This window comes from Schistocerca americana, chromosome 2 (genome assembly GCF_021461395.2).
Source record: "Schistocerca americana isolate TAMUIC-IGC-003095 chromosome 2, iqSchAmer2.1, whole genome shotgun sequence".
Taxonomy (NCBI): Eukaryota; Metazoa; Arthropoda; class Insecta; order Orthoptera; family Acrididae; genus Schistocerca; species Schistocerca americana.
Window position 1 is genome coordinate 843,871,418 of NC_060120.1, and position 13,381 is coordinate 843,884,798.

The 13,381-nt window shown below is 43.7% G+C and overlaps 1 protein-coding gene across 1 annotated transcript in view; it reads left to right on the top strand.

Annotated features, from left to right (window-relative positions):
• The first annotated feature begins 950 nt into the window (after positions 1-950).
• LOC124595818 (dehydrogenase/reductase SDR family member 11-like) overlaps positions 951-13,381 on the top strand; it is a 57,257-nt gene continuing 44,826 nt past the window's right edge. The window contains exon 1 of the mRNA XM_047134712.1: positions 951-1,157. Within this exon, the coding sequence (XP_046990668.1) occupies positions 1,020-1,157 (138 nt within the window). The 5' untranslated portion in view covers positions 951-1,019. The remainder of the gene's footprint in view (positions 1,158-13,381) is intronic.

The following is a 13,381-nucleotide window of genomic DNA, read 5'->3' on the forward strand; positions in this document are numbered from 1 at the left end:
AAATCCCTCCAAATCCTTGAACGCCATGCTCTCCGCCTTGCCTATCGCATCCGTCTCCCTTCCCCCACACGGATCCTGTATGACCTTATCCCCTTCCCCCACCTCCTCCTCTTCCTCGAAAGGCTACGAATCCTCTACACCTCCCGTAAACTCGATCCTCCTCACCCGCTCGTCTCCCCGATCCTCTCCCACCCCCGCCCGCTGCCGCGCCTGTACTCCCATGTCCCACCCGGTCTCCATCTCTCCACCCTCCTTACCCTCTCCCAAGGTGGTTTCCGCCAGCTCCCTCTCCCTGATGATGTCCTCGTCCCCTCCATCTACCCCTCCTATCAACTTTGACCCTGCCCCCCCTCCCTCCTGGTGTCCTTTCCCTGCGGCACCCTCCCTCCTTTCTCTTCCCTTCCCTTCTCTCTCCTTTTCCCCCATCCCCTCCCTCCACCCCTCTTCTTCCGGGCTTCCCCTCCCCCTTCCTCTCTCCCCCCTCTTTCCCCAGCCCGTGGCGTCCCTGCTCTCCCCTCTCGCTTTCCCTCTCCCCCTCGTCCTCCTCCTCCTCCTCCTCTCTTGGCAGGTCCCCGGACTCGCACACGCATCGTGAACTTTCGCGCGCCGGAGATCATCGCCCTCGGATTCGTGTCTGTGCCGTCGTGTCTGTGCCTCAGTGTTTTTCGCCGTCCACGCTCCTTCGTTCACGTGTGTCATCTACCTCGTCAGTGTTTGTGCCCAGTGCCGACGGTTTTTCTTGTTTGTTTCGTCAAGTGTGAACGGCTTCATGTTTTTTAACTATTGTATCTCCTGTTTTTTAACCGCCATTCTGTTACTTGTCTGTCTCCCTTTATTTTTTCTTGTACTGCTTATGGCTGAAGAGCGGAGTACACTGTTCCGCTGCCAGCCCACCTTGTATGGGGTGTCCAAATTACAATAAAGAAAAAAAAAAAAAAGCTAAAGGAGAGGCTCAGAGGCCCAGCGGTAGACAGTTGTCGTAGCAGCAGCAGCAGCAGCAGTAGACAGCAACATCAGACATGGGCATCGAGAAGTACGCTGGCCGCGTGGCCCTAGTTACTGGCGCCAGTTCCGGCATGGGCGCCGCTATCGCTCAGGAGCTGCTCAAGCACGGCATCCACGTGGTCGGCCTCGCCAGGAGGGTGGAACTGATCAAGGTCAGTCTGTGGAATAGCTCCTAATTAGATTTAGGTTCCCACTGAAGCAGAATAAGAGAGGTTTCAGCAATTCATATCGGAAAGCTCGCACGCATTTCCTATGTAGGAGGGACCATTACTAAACTGACATATTCCCGTTTATCTTCAGCAAGAGACGCAACAGTTCATCATTCTCGAGAAGTGTATAGTAAACTGTACATACAGTACCGACAGTAATAATCGCGACGAAATGTGTTGACATGCTGCATATGTCAATTCTCTAGCTCTCCCAGTGAGACCCTATTAATGTTTGTACGATCACTAACTTAAGGTAGTAAGAGCAAGATGCCACTAATTAGCCAACAAAACGCCCACTCCAACCATTTCACTGTAGAAGGGATTGTTATTGTTGAGCTCAGGCATAATGACATATGTTATCAAGATAAATCAATATTTGTTCCTTCAGCTATTCGGCAATAGATACGACAATGCATCGTTCCTGAAACGTATGTAGCACTTATACATACGACCTCGGCACTGAACGATCACTGAATCTTGCCAGTGTTGCATGTTGCATTTGTCTATTGTTCTAGTTTCTCGAAAGATTGGCATTTGCCTAAATTTTTGAATCAGCGTTACCAGACGTTGCCCACTTGCTTATTTATAGCAGTCTTTGGTTAAATAGTTAAAATGAATTAAAATTGTTGTATTCTGTGGAGTCAAAGAAAATACACTGAATGTTTAATAAAGTCATTATAACATTAATTTAAAGCAAAGCTTTCATTTTAAATACCTTTTTTTTATTTGCATGTAAAGGAAAATACATCCATCCTACAGCAAGTAACCTAAAGTTTGGCAGTGAACACATAGTGCATAGTGGGGCGATCACACTGTTGTAGAAATAAATCAAAAGCCAAGATTGCTTAAATACTGATTACTGGATAACCGATTTCAACAACTAAAGGTGCCATAATCGGATCTGAATATAGATTATAAACCATTTGTATCGTTGTATCCAAATGGTTTATTAATGTTAATCTACACTCAGATCCGATGATGGCACCTTTAGTGTGTTGAAACCGGTTGTCCAGTAAACAGTATTTAAGCGATCTTGGTTTTTGTTCTACAACCTAATATTGCCTGGGAGAGAAACGTGGAGGCTTCTAGGCCATTCTCCTTGAGCAGCCAAAATGTACGCCAAAACCTTAAAAATCAGGCTACTGACCTTAAGAACCATGTATTCGACTCGTGTGTTACATTTCGATTGTTTTTATGTGTCGTCGCATTCCTTCCCAACCCACCCCTAGATGCACTATCTTAATAACAGTATTCTTTCCTTTAGGACGTATACGTGACGTGCCCTCGACAGAACACACACAAAATCACACACACACACACACACACACACACACACACACACACACACACCTACACACACACACACACACACACACACACACTTAGACTCGTATAAAAAATACAGCTCGCACTCGCATCCACTGATGTAAATTTGTATACGTTTCACCTCGTTTAAATAGTACTCTTCTTTCGCTGTATGACAATTTTGAGATTGTGTCTCTTGTCACCTCCCGTGATCACCTTCCGTAATCAGGTCCAATGGACTTATTACCCTGGATATTTTCAGTGTGTTGTTCGCTCATCGGAGTATATAGTTTCTTCCTGGTCTGCTACTCAATTTTTCGGAAATTTCTTCGGGGCACAATTAGTTTACTGATTCCTAAATTCAATGCACCATTAGGCTCTAACTGTTTCGACAATGTCCATAAATTTCCATAAAAGTCGAAATTATTTTCTAAGGCTCATTTCAACCCCACGGAAAAAATTATGTAATTAGAAAAAAGTAGACAGTGTAATAAATCGGCAGGTACAGACTATAAAAATTACTTTCGTTTGTTAAATATTCTGCCCCTTTATTCATAATTTCATTTGTCTCATCAGACAGGTTAGATGAATCTTTCTCTCCCGTGACAAATTCTTCATCTCTTGATAAGTCGTTATATTCCAGTCTGTCTTCACTTACAGTTTTTGCCCTCTACGGCTGCTTCTAGTACCTTCGAAGTCGGTCCTAGATCCCATCATTTTGTCCCATCTTGTAATCAGTGTTTTTCACATATACCTTTCTTCTCCGATTCTGCGAGTGACTTGCTCGTTTGTAATCTTATCAGTGCACACTGCAAACCAACCGTTATAATGCTATCAATAGATAGCGCGTATCGTTTTCCGAATTTTGCACACCAACCGAGAACATAAACTCGCTAGACGCAATTTCTGTGATTCTCTTAAAATAGGACTCTGGTAGCTCTGGACTGCTCTCAATGACGCAGAACCAAGCGGTCATATAACCCTCTAATTCTGTCATGGTGGTGAGGCAGCGTACAGAGAGATGCATTTATTTTGACCTTCCCAAATAACATTTTGTCCATCACGTATGAAGCAAATGTTGCTTAGCTACCAGGGAGAAATTAAATAGCACGTTTGCCCTTCTTGTATCTGTGTCCGTGTCGAAGATACAAGCAGCAGTGCGTCTGTTTTAATTTTTTTATTCGGTAATCCCGCCATCCTCGTCGCACACGTCGACTGTACTAGCCCTAGACATAGACATGGACACACCTCCGTAGTTAGTAGGAAACTTCTCGTGCAACCAATAATGCTCAAAAAAGTACTTTTTAAGTTAAAAAATTGTAAACGTCACATGCTGTTGTAAGCGTATTGTCATACCGCTGGATGGGTTGCGGAGTATCTTTGCGAGCGGCTGTTTCTTTTGAGAGTCGAGCACGGTACAGGAAGCTGCTACGTTGTGTTGTGGCTAGCTCTGCGTGAGAAAGGCATTATTATGGAAGTTAAAGTGTGCCTGCAAGTACTATTATTGTGAAGTGATGAGATATGGAAGTGGATTCAGTGAAAAGTGCATAAAGAAGTAATTAAAATATGTGCAGTGCCGCCGGTAATGTATTTGAGTATCCACCCGTTTGCGTGTCGTACCGTACAACATAAATCATCCGCGTCGTTTCTGGCCTCCCAGAATGAAACTAATGTGAATCAGCAAAAAGGTTTAGCCAATAAGGAGAGCAATCAAGTGCCAGTGTGTTGTAGAGAGCTTGAGAACATGCGTTCAATCATCGCGTTTCCACATCATCAAAATCAGCTGCGTCGCGACAGTTACGCGCACGCTCATACGAGTGAGAACTGTGAACCGTAAATTAACTTTTATGAACAGCGTTATGTTATTATAGGTCTCAAGAAGGACTGGTACCAGATATCTGAGTGTACGTGACGAGCGTAAGAACTCTCGTTCGACCGTTCGGCTTCCGCATCATCAACAATCACCCGCGTCGTGTCGGTTATGCGTATGCTCGTCCAAGTGATAACTGTGGACAGATAACCATCATCATTGCCTGTGTATCTACTGCCGAAGATTCGGCCTGTGTAAGACTGTGAAGTACGTGTATGATAAGAAGATTGCAGCAATGCACTTATACCAATGGTCATCACTTAGAAGACCTTCTGTAAATGAACGTTCATGCCACCTTTTTTACCTTCGTTGACTTTCAAAGATCTTACTGTTACACATCATTGGATTCGTCTCGATAGCCGCCAACAGAAAATAAGCACCAAACTGTAGCATCCCATTAAAAAAAAGAAAAAAAAAGTTGACCATATCCTAGCAACAAAAAACCAACGTCACATTATGGCCCCCGTTGTCCCATGCAACTTTTCTCCCACAAACTTTTCAGCTCCTGTCATACTTTCGGAGTTATTCTTGGTGGCAACAGTTAGTGACTCACCCTGTATAAAACATATATGTTTGAGGAAATTTAAGACATATTATTTGGTCTTAACTTTGCCAAAGTGCAGTGCCACGCCTCTTCACACAGCATTCTTCTATCGGACGGCAAACAGGGGTATCTGCCTCGCCCAGCAATTTCAGGGGGCGCCAAGAGAAAAGGAACCTTCAAGAAAAAAAGAACCTTGTTTCACAAAGCGCCTAGCAACCAGCGCACGTTGATATATCATTATTCACATGATTTTGAAACGTATCCCTTTTAGTGTTCAACATTTTTAACACGTTCTAAGTTGATTTCTGAATGCACAATGAGATAATTTCCGAATGCGTGATGTCTCTGCCAGGGGAATCCCTGTCGCATCTAGAAATAAGAAACTTTCCCGCAGATAAAAGGGGACGTGACTATAGTAGTTGAGCCACATAAAACGAAACGGGTGAATACCAATAGCTGTTTGTTTATGTGGTTGACTGGGTGTTTGAAAGATCAGTGTTGTTCTAATTACTAGCGAAATCATAGATTCAAACTACCAGAGTAGAAACAAACGGCTAACAGGAATAACAGATAAGAAATATTACAATTTAATCGTCTCGTTGTGTCCAATAAATTCAAATTTTGACAGAAAAGTTTTGTAAGATCGCTATACAACTAAGGGCCAGTTGTACAGGCCCCGGTTGGAACCCGTTTAAGTTCCATTCTCAAAATAGCGCGGAAAACGCATGGTATGAACACGTAATAGCGCCTAACTAGAAAACAAACGCAGGATAACTGCCGTTTGACGAACTTTCGCAGAAAGGAAAGCAAGCCGTGTAAAGCAGTTGCAAGATTAGAGAGAAAAAATGCTGGGACCTATGGACTAAAGAAATGTGTACTGTCTTGCTTGTCTCTTGTCTTTACTGGTTTTATGTTCCATATATTTCATTTTATGTGACACAAAAGAGAAAGTTATTAGTTAATAGCCAATAAAGTGTGTAAATTTTCTGAGGAGTTCCTATTTTCCCGGCTACAAGTAATGCCTCGCAGTATTTTATTGTGCGATTTTTTAAAGGAGGTTGGATGTTTAACCGGGAGACTGTGAGCAGGAGAGGCACCACAGGACGTTTTTAATTTCCACTGTCCTGAATATAGGTTTGATGGCTTCCATTACAAAATATACACGTCCGAATTCCACAGAGCGAAATATAGTGATGTGCGATAGAAGAATGTTGTGTGAAGGCGCATTGCACTGCACTTTACTTTGGCATACTTACGTCCAAATAACATGTCTTACATTTCCTCGAAGATGTGCGTTTTATACATCAAGCTTTTCAGAAACATGTGCGCTACGAAATGAACGTGTTTTTGAAAAATCATTTTTTTTAAATTTTTGACGTCATACCTGAAACGTTAGATTGTGGGGGGCGGGCACTATCAAGTTTTTGGCCCGGGTCGGAAATATAGACCCTGGGGTGTTCGGCGTGCTTTCCTTACTGCGAAAGAATCTATTACCTCCTCAAAGTTCATTTCATAGGCAGTTTATTTTCAATGGCTAGGATCGCAGGGCTAGATAGATGTTCTTGAAATGAGATAGATTTTAATTATTTTCGGTTTCCTGAAGCTCCGCTCGCAGCTTGCAGAAGTCGTCGGCAATGTGCAGTATACGCTTAAAGCTGTATGCTAATGTTAGTAAAAGCTTTTTGCAAATCATGCTTGCACAGTTGTTGTAACAGGTCAAACACACATGATTTTTTATTATCTTCGGTCATTAACTTTTTTAATGCGGGGAGTTCCAGGCAAAAATCAAATACATTCAAGTCTTTCAAATATATTCGTGCTAGATTGGCTCCATTTTTCTGCACATTCTCAGTCGACATATTTAAAAATATGTAGCCACAGGGGAAGGCAAAATTTTCGTGTTGACTCTTTGCGCTCTCTTTCTTGTTTCAACTTGTGTTATAATTGTGTCAAATACTACTTTTATACTGTCCATAACATTACTGCATATCCGAACCATCAGCTTCTAATTTTTCTAGTATTCGCCATGTGATGTATACTCCAGTCTTTCCATCAACTTCTATAAAATCAATAAAGCTATCCTTTGTTTCACATCCAGTTTCTGTTATTTTCATGTGACGAATCACTTGACTCATTTTTTCCGTGTGAGATACACCTGGAGTGCAGCTAAAAACACGATGGTGAAACAGTTGCTCTCCTCGCTCTCACTGACAACGGTACTTCGGACTATGTTTGTCATTATATCGATGATTTCATTGTGTACTGTGTTCGACAAATATGATACCTTTTCCTTATTTACGTCATCTCATATGTTCTTCAGGGTAAGATTGTATTTGGTAAGAAAATTTAATTTACTAGGTTGAGGAAAGTGAGATCACTCAATATTTCTTTAGAACATCTAAAATAAAGACAGTTTGTGGCAAGATCCATGATTGCGCCCAGTATTACAAGCAGAATACGCCTCCATTTTTCTTTCTCAGAATGAATTAATCTTCCAGTTTCACTATCGATGCCCTGGCACGATTTCATTTGCTACAGACGGGTTCTCCTTTCAATAAAAGATTCTTCATATGTTTGTGAAGCTTCACGCTCAGATAATTTTTCTAAAGATTTTTCCGAATTAATGAGACCCTCCCTACACAATGCTGATGCAGAAAAGCTGCCGTATAGCTTGCAGGTAGTACAGTAAATTGCATTTTTCGCTTTGGAATACACAAGCCAGGATCTTTTAATATTTTCCTGATTTTCCATTGTCCTGAACCACATGTGACATATCAGACGCCTACACATGCGTTCAATGGACCTAACCTCTATGTTATCTGAAAGTTTATCATTTAGCAATGCAGCTTGTTTGCTGATGAATGACTTCTGTTGGTCTGTAATTTTTTGTGTTCTGTCCATGTACCTGCGTCCATTAGATCTATAATTTTGTCTTTACTAACTGTCTGCAATAGTTACTGGCTCTACGTCATCTTCCTGCTGAGATAATACGGACGATAAAGCCTCTTTATCATCATCTGAGACCTGAACCTTTGACTGTTCAGTCGAATTATCGTGTATGTCAAAATTACAAGAATTGTTCGAGAAACCTGAAATCGTAGTATCAGAAGTATCAGAGGAGCTTAATGATGACCCTGCTCCGTGAAGTCATCTTCTCATTTTAGAAGTCGATTTATTTATTTCTTCAATTGTATCCTTAGTTCTTTTTCTGTTTTGAGCCACAGAAAGCTTCTTTCTTGATGCGCTCATCATTTGTTCTCTACTGAATGAAAATGTAAATAAATATATTTTGTCACTAACTTCTCGTTCTTACATACACAATCATGATCATTTTTGTGTATGTGTGTATATACATACATCGAAAAAGTTTTGCATACCCTCGGTTCCGAGAGTTCTTGAACCTGTACGGAAAATTGGAATAGAGATCAACATAAACATCATTTCCGCCCTTTTTATTGCTCATGAAAACCACACATTACCTGTTGTACCACCAAACAGCAAGACCTTCAGAGGTTCAAAAAATGGTTCATATGGCTCTGAGCACTATGGGACTTAACTTCTGAAGTCATCAGTACCCTATAACGTAGAACTACTTAAACCTAACTAACCTAAGGACATCACACACATCCATGCCCGAGGCAGGATTCGAACCTGCGACCGTAGCGGTCGCGCGGTTCCAGACTGAAGCACCTAGAACCGCTCGGCCACATCGGCCGGCTCCTTCAGAGGTGGTGGTCCACACTGCTGTACTCACTGGTACCTCTAATACCCAGTAGCACGTCCTCTTGCATTGATGCGTGCCTATATTCGTCGTGGCATACTATCCACAAGTTCATCAAGGCACTGTTGGTCCAGATTGTCCCGCTCCTCAACGGCGATTCGGCGTAGATCCCTCAGAGTAGTTGGTGGGTCACGTCGTCCATAAACAGCTCTATTGAATCTACCGCAGGCATGTTCGATAGGGTTCATGTCTGGAGAACTTGCTCGCCACTCTAGTCGAGCGATGTCGTTATCCTGAAGGAAGTCATTCACAAGATGTGCACGATGGGGCGCGAATTGTCGTCCATGAAAACGAATGCCTCGCCAATACGCTGCCGATATGGTTGCACTATCAGCCGGAGGATGGCATTCACGTATCGCAAAGTAGTTACGGCGCCTTCCATGACCACCAGCGACGTACGTCGACGCCACAAAATGCCACCCCAAAACAGCAAGCACCTCCACCTTGCTGCACGCGCTGGACAGTGTGTCTACGGCGTTCAGCCTGACCGGGTTGCCTCCAAACACGTATGGCTGAATGCATTTCGACACTCATCGGTGAAGAGAACGAGATGCCTATCCTGAGCGGTCGATTCGTCATGTTTTTTGGCCCATCTGTACCGCGCTGCATGGTGTCGTGGTTGCAAAGATGGACCTCGCCGTGGAGGTCGAGCGTGAAGTTGTGCATCATGGAAGCTATTGCGCACAGTTTGAGTCGTAACACGACGTCCTGTGGCTTCACGAAAAACATTATTTAACATGGTGGCCTTCCTGTCAGGGTTCCTCCTAGCCATAATCCATAGGAGCGGTCATCGACTTCATTAGTAGCCCTTGGGCGGTCTGAGCGAGACATGTCATTGACAGTTCCTGTCTGTCTGTATCTCTTCCATGTCCGAATAACATCGCTTTGGTTCACTCCGAGACGCCTGGACACTTCCCTTGTTGGAAACCCTTCCTGGCACAAAGTAACAATGCGGACGCGATCGAACCGCGGTATTGACTGTCTAGGCATGGTTGAACTACAGGGAACACAAGCCGTTTCCCTCCTTCCTGGTGGAATGACTGGAACTGATCAGCTGTCGGACCCCCTCTGTTTAATAGGCGTTCCTCATGCGTGGTTGTTTACATCTTTGGGCGGGTTGAGTGACATGTCTGAACAGTCAAAGGGACTGTGTCTGTGATATAATATCCACAGTCAACGTCTATCTTCAGGAGTTCTGGGAACCGGGCTGCAGCAAAACTTTTTTTGATGTGTGTATAATATATGTTTTTATATTGATATCATATATGCAGTTTCACTGTAGCCTATTTAAGGCCAGTTATACAAACTTATGGTAAATCCACAGATAGCAGTCGGTGGAATAGGCTAACGCGGGGCGCACATTGTATGACGGCATTTTATTTTCCGGTTAGCTATCCCCGGAACAACGTACCCGCCAGTTAGGCTGACATCAAAAGTAGAGCACGCTGCGTAATATTGCGAACGTCATTCGTATTTAAAGCCCCTATTGCGCGGTTCACCTATGAAATACAAATCTGGAGCAGCGTGCCTAGTGTACACGTCTGGAACTGCAGAGTGGTTCACGTCTAACGATTTCACAATACATGTGGCACGTTCATGGTGTGAATCCACGCATGTTGACTAGAATAACCTGCGAAACTAGAAGGGGAATGAATGATTTCTTATAAAACCATGATAACAGTCACATAAAGAACACGGCTGCGGTTACACGAATGCTTTTCGCAGTAAGAGCCCGCTGGGATGAGGGCATCTTTTATCATGGTAGGGTGCCTCAAGGAAAGCAAGAGGGTTACTCCAACGCCTCGTCCTCCTGATCTCACACCCCAATGCTTCCGCAGTTTCGCCAGCACGGCCATGGATATTCTACGGATTTGCAAAGAAAGGACACGGAAATCCTCTTGGAATCTGCACTTTCCGTAAAGCGTACGATTTCGAAATCCTGAAATATTGGGAGAAAAGGAAAAAGAAAGAAAAAAGCATCTTGTGACCGCAAACTGGGCTCTACACAAGAAACCTACAGTGATCGTATAGCAGACTTACTGCGCGGTGCTGTGACCTGAGGTTTATCAGATTTATATGCTTATTTCTTTCCGTTCACATCGTTTCAATGTGAGAATCAAGAACCGGGAGAGGGCGTCCGCAGACGCGTGCTGTGCAGGAGAAGTCGGTCTGCAGTCAGGGCATTGCACTGAAAGGGTAGGCTCGTGAATATTGCAGTAATGCCAGGGAGTAATTCGAATGAGAAAAAAACAATGATGGACTCTTGCTACCTCTACCTAAAGTCGTTGACTGAACAGTGGGGCCATTAAAAATTAAAAAAAAGCACTGTTGTGAGAATTGGGAAGGGAGAGTACAGAACAGAAGAAAGTGAAGCTGTACTAACTCAACATTCGAGGAAAAAAAGAAGCAATGCGAGAAGCGTTTCAATAATATGGATGGTTTTCAGGGAAATGCAATTCGTCGTCATATTTATAGTTACTATACGAGAAATTAACATTGGCCTTCGATAAACTGAAGGCCTCTTTTAAAGAATTTTCAGACGCTGCAAATCGTCACTGTGGTATGTGGTGCACGGCTTCTCCTTTAAATATAAAAAAAGTTAATAGAACAAAGTTCATAATGCAGAGAGATGACATTCTAGTGACGTCGATTTTTCAGAGCAATATCAAACGAAAATTTTGATAACATTGTTTGGCTAGATAAAACATGGGTAAATTCAAGCCATTCAATGAGCACTGGCTGGACAAATCATTCAATGTCTGGCACCATGCCACAACCCACTGGAATAGCAGACTGGTTCTTCTCTATGCAGGTAGGTCTGCACGGTTTATGGAAAACTGCATATTGTTATTTAGATTTAAAAAAAATTAATCACCACGAGAAATGAAGGCAGAAACATTTCAGCGTTGGTTTAAGGATTCGCTCTTGAAGAACTTGAGCAAGCCCTCAGTAACAGTTATGGGCAACGCCTCAGCTATCCTTGACAAGTCGCCTACAGTTGCTTCGGGGAAGCAAGACAGTATCGACAGGTTACAACGAAGAAACGTTCCCTAACCAGACGACTGTAGATATCGTTTCTTGCCGGCCGAAGTGGCCGCGCGGTTCTGGCGCTGCAGTCTGGAACCGCGAGACCGCTACGGTCGCAGGTTCGAATCCTGCCTCGGGCATGGATGTGTGTGATGTCCTTAGGTTAGTTAGGTTTAACTAGTTCTAAGTTCTAGGGGACTAATGACCTCAGCAGTTGAGTCCCATAGTGCTCAGAGCCATTTGAACCATATCGTTTCTTCTGTATACTGACTCCTTGAGCAGCCTACAAGCTATCGACCACTGCTAACCTCGCCATCCTCTGGTAGCGTCCATCCAGGAGTCCATCTATGCCCTGGACCAGTCCCGTCGTCCAGTGGTGTTTGTGTGGATCCTAGGACACATCGGCATCCCAGGCAATAAACTTGCCGACAGGCTGGCCAAACAGGCAACGCGGAAACTGCTTCTGGAGATGGGCTTCTCTGAACCTGACATGCGTTCTGACTTACGCAGTAGGGTTTTTCGGCTTTGGGAGAAGGAATGGCATAACAGTACACACAGAAAACTGCGTGTCGTTAAGGAGACTACGAATGGGTGGAAGTCTTCCATGCGGGGCTCTCGCAGGGAACCAGTTGTCCTCTGCCGGCTCCGCATTGGCCACGCTTTGGCGACCCACGGTTGCCTACTGCACCGTGAAGATCCGCCTGAGTGGCGGTACGGTGCCCGGTTGACAGTGGCCCATATTCTGGTGCACTGTCCCACTTTGACTGCACAGTGACGAAATCTTGGGTTACCGGACTCGTTGCCGCTAATTTTATCTGACAACGCTCATCGGCTGATTTAGTTTTACGTTTTATTCGTGAGGGTGGGTTTTATCATTTGATTGAAGTTTTAGCGCATGTGCTTTCTCCCTCTGTGTCGTCCACCCTAGTGCTACTAGGGTGGAGGATTTAATGTATTGCAGAGTGGCTGGCTTCTCCTTTTTTATTCTCATGGTCAGCCAGCCATGGTAAGCCGCTTTGTCATTTTACTCTCTCCATCCTGTTTCTTGCGTTTCTGTGGTTTTCTTGTCCCCTTTTGTCCATTTACACGTTTTTTGCCCTTCGTCTTTCTTGTGGTTTTTCCTTTCATTCCGTTTTGAGTTGTCAGTCTCGTTTGTTTTATTATGTTTGTATTATTATGGAAAAGAACCATCGTGGTACAACAGCCGAGTTAGGAAACTGCTGCGGAAGCAAAGGGAACTTCACATCAAACATAAACATAGCCAAAGCCTTGCAGACAAACGAAAATTACGCGAAGCGAAATGTAGTGTGAGGAGGGATATGCGAGAGGCGTTCAATGAATTCGAAAGTAAAGTTCTATGTACTGACTTGGCAGAAAATCCTAAGAAATTTTGGTCTTATGTCAAAGCGGTAGGTGGATCAAAACAAAATGTCCAGACACTCTGTGACCAAAATGGTACTGAAACAGAGGATGACAGACTAAAGGCCGAAATACTAAATGTCTTTTTCCAAAGTTGTTTCATAGAGGAAGACTGCTCTGTAGTTCCTTCTCTAGATTGTCGCACAGGTGACAAAATGGTAGATATCGAAATAGACGACAGAGGGATAGAGAAACAATTAAAATCGCTCAAAAGAGGAAAG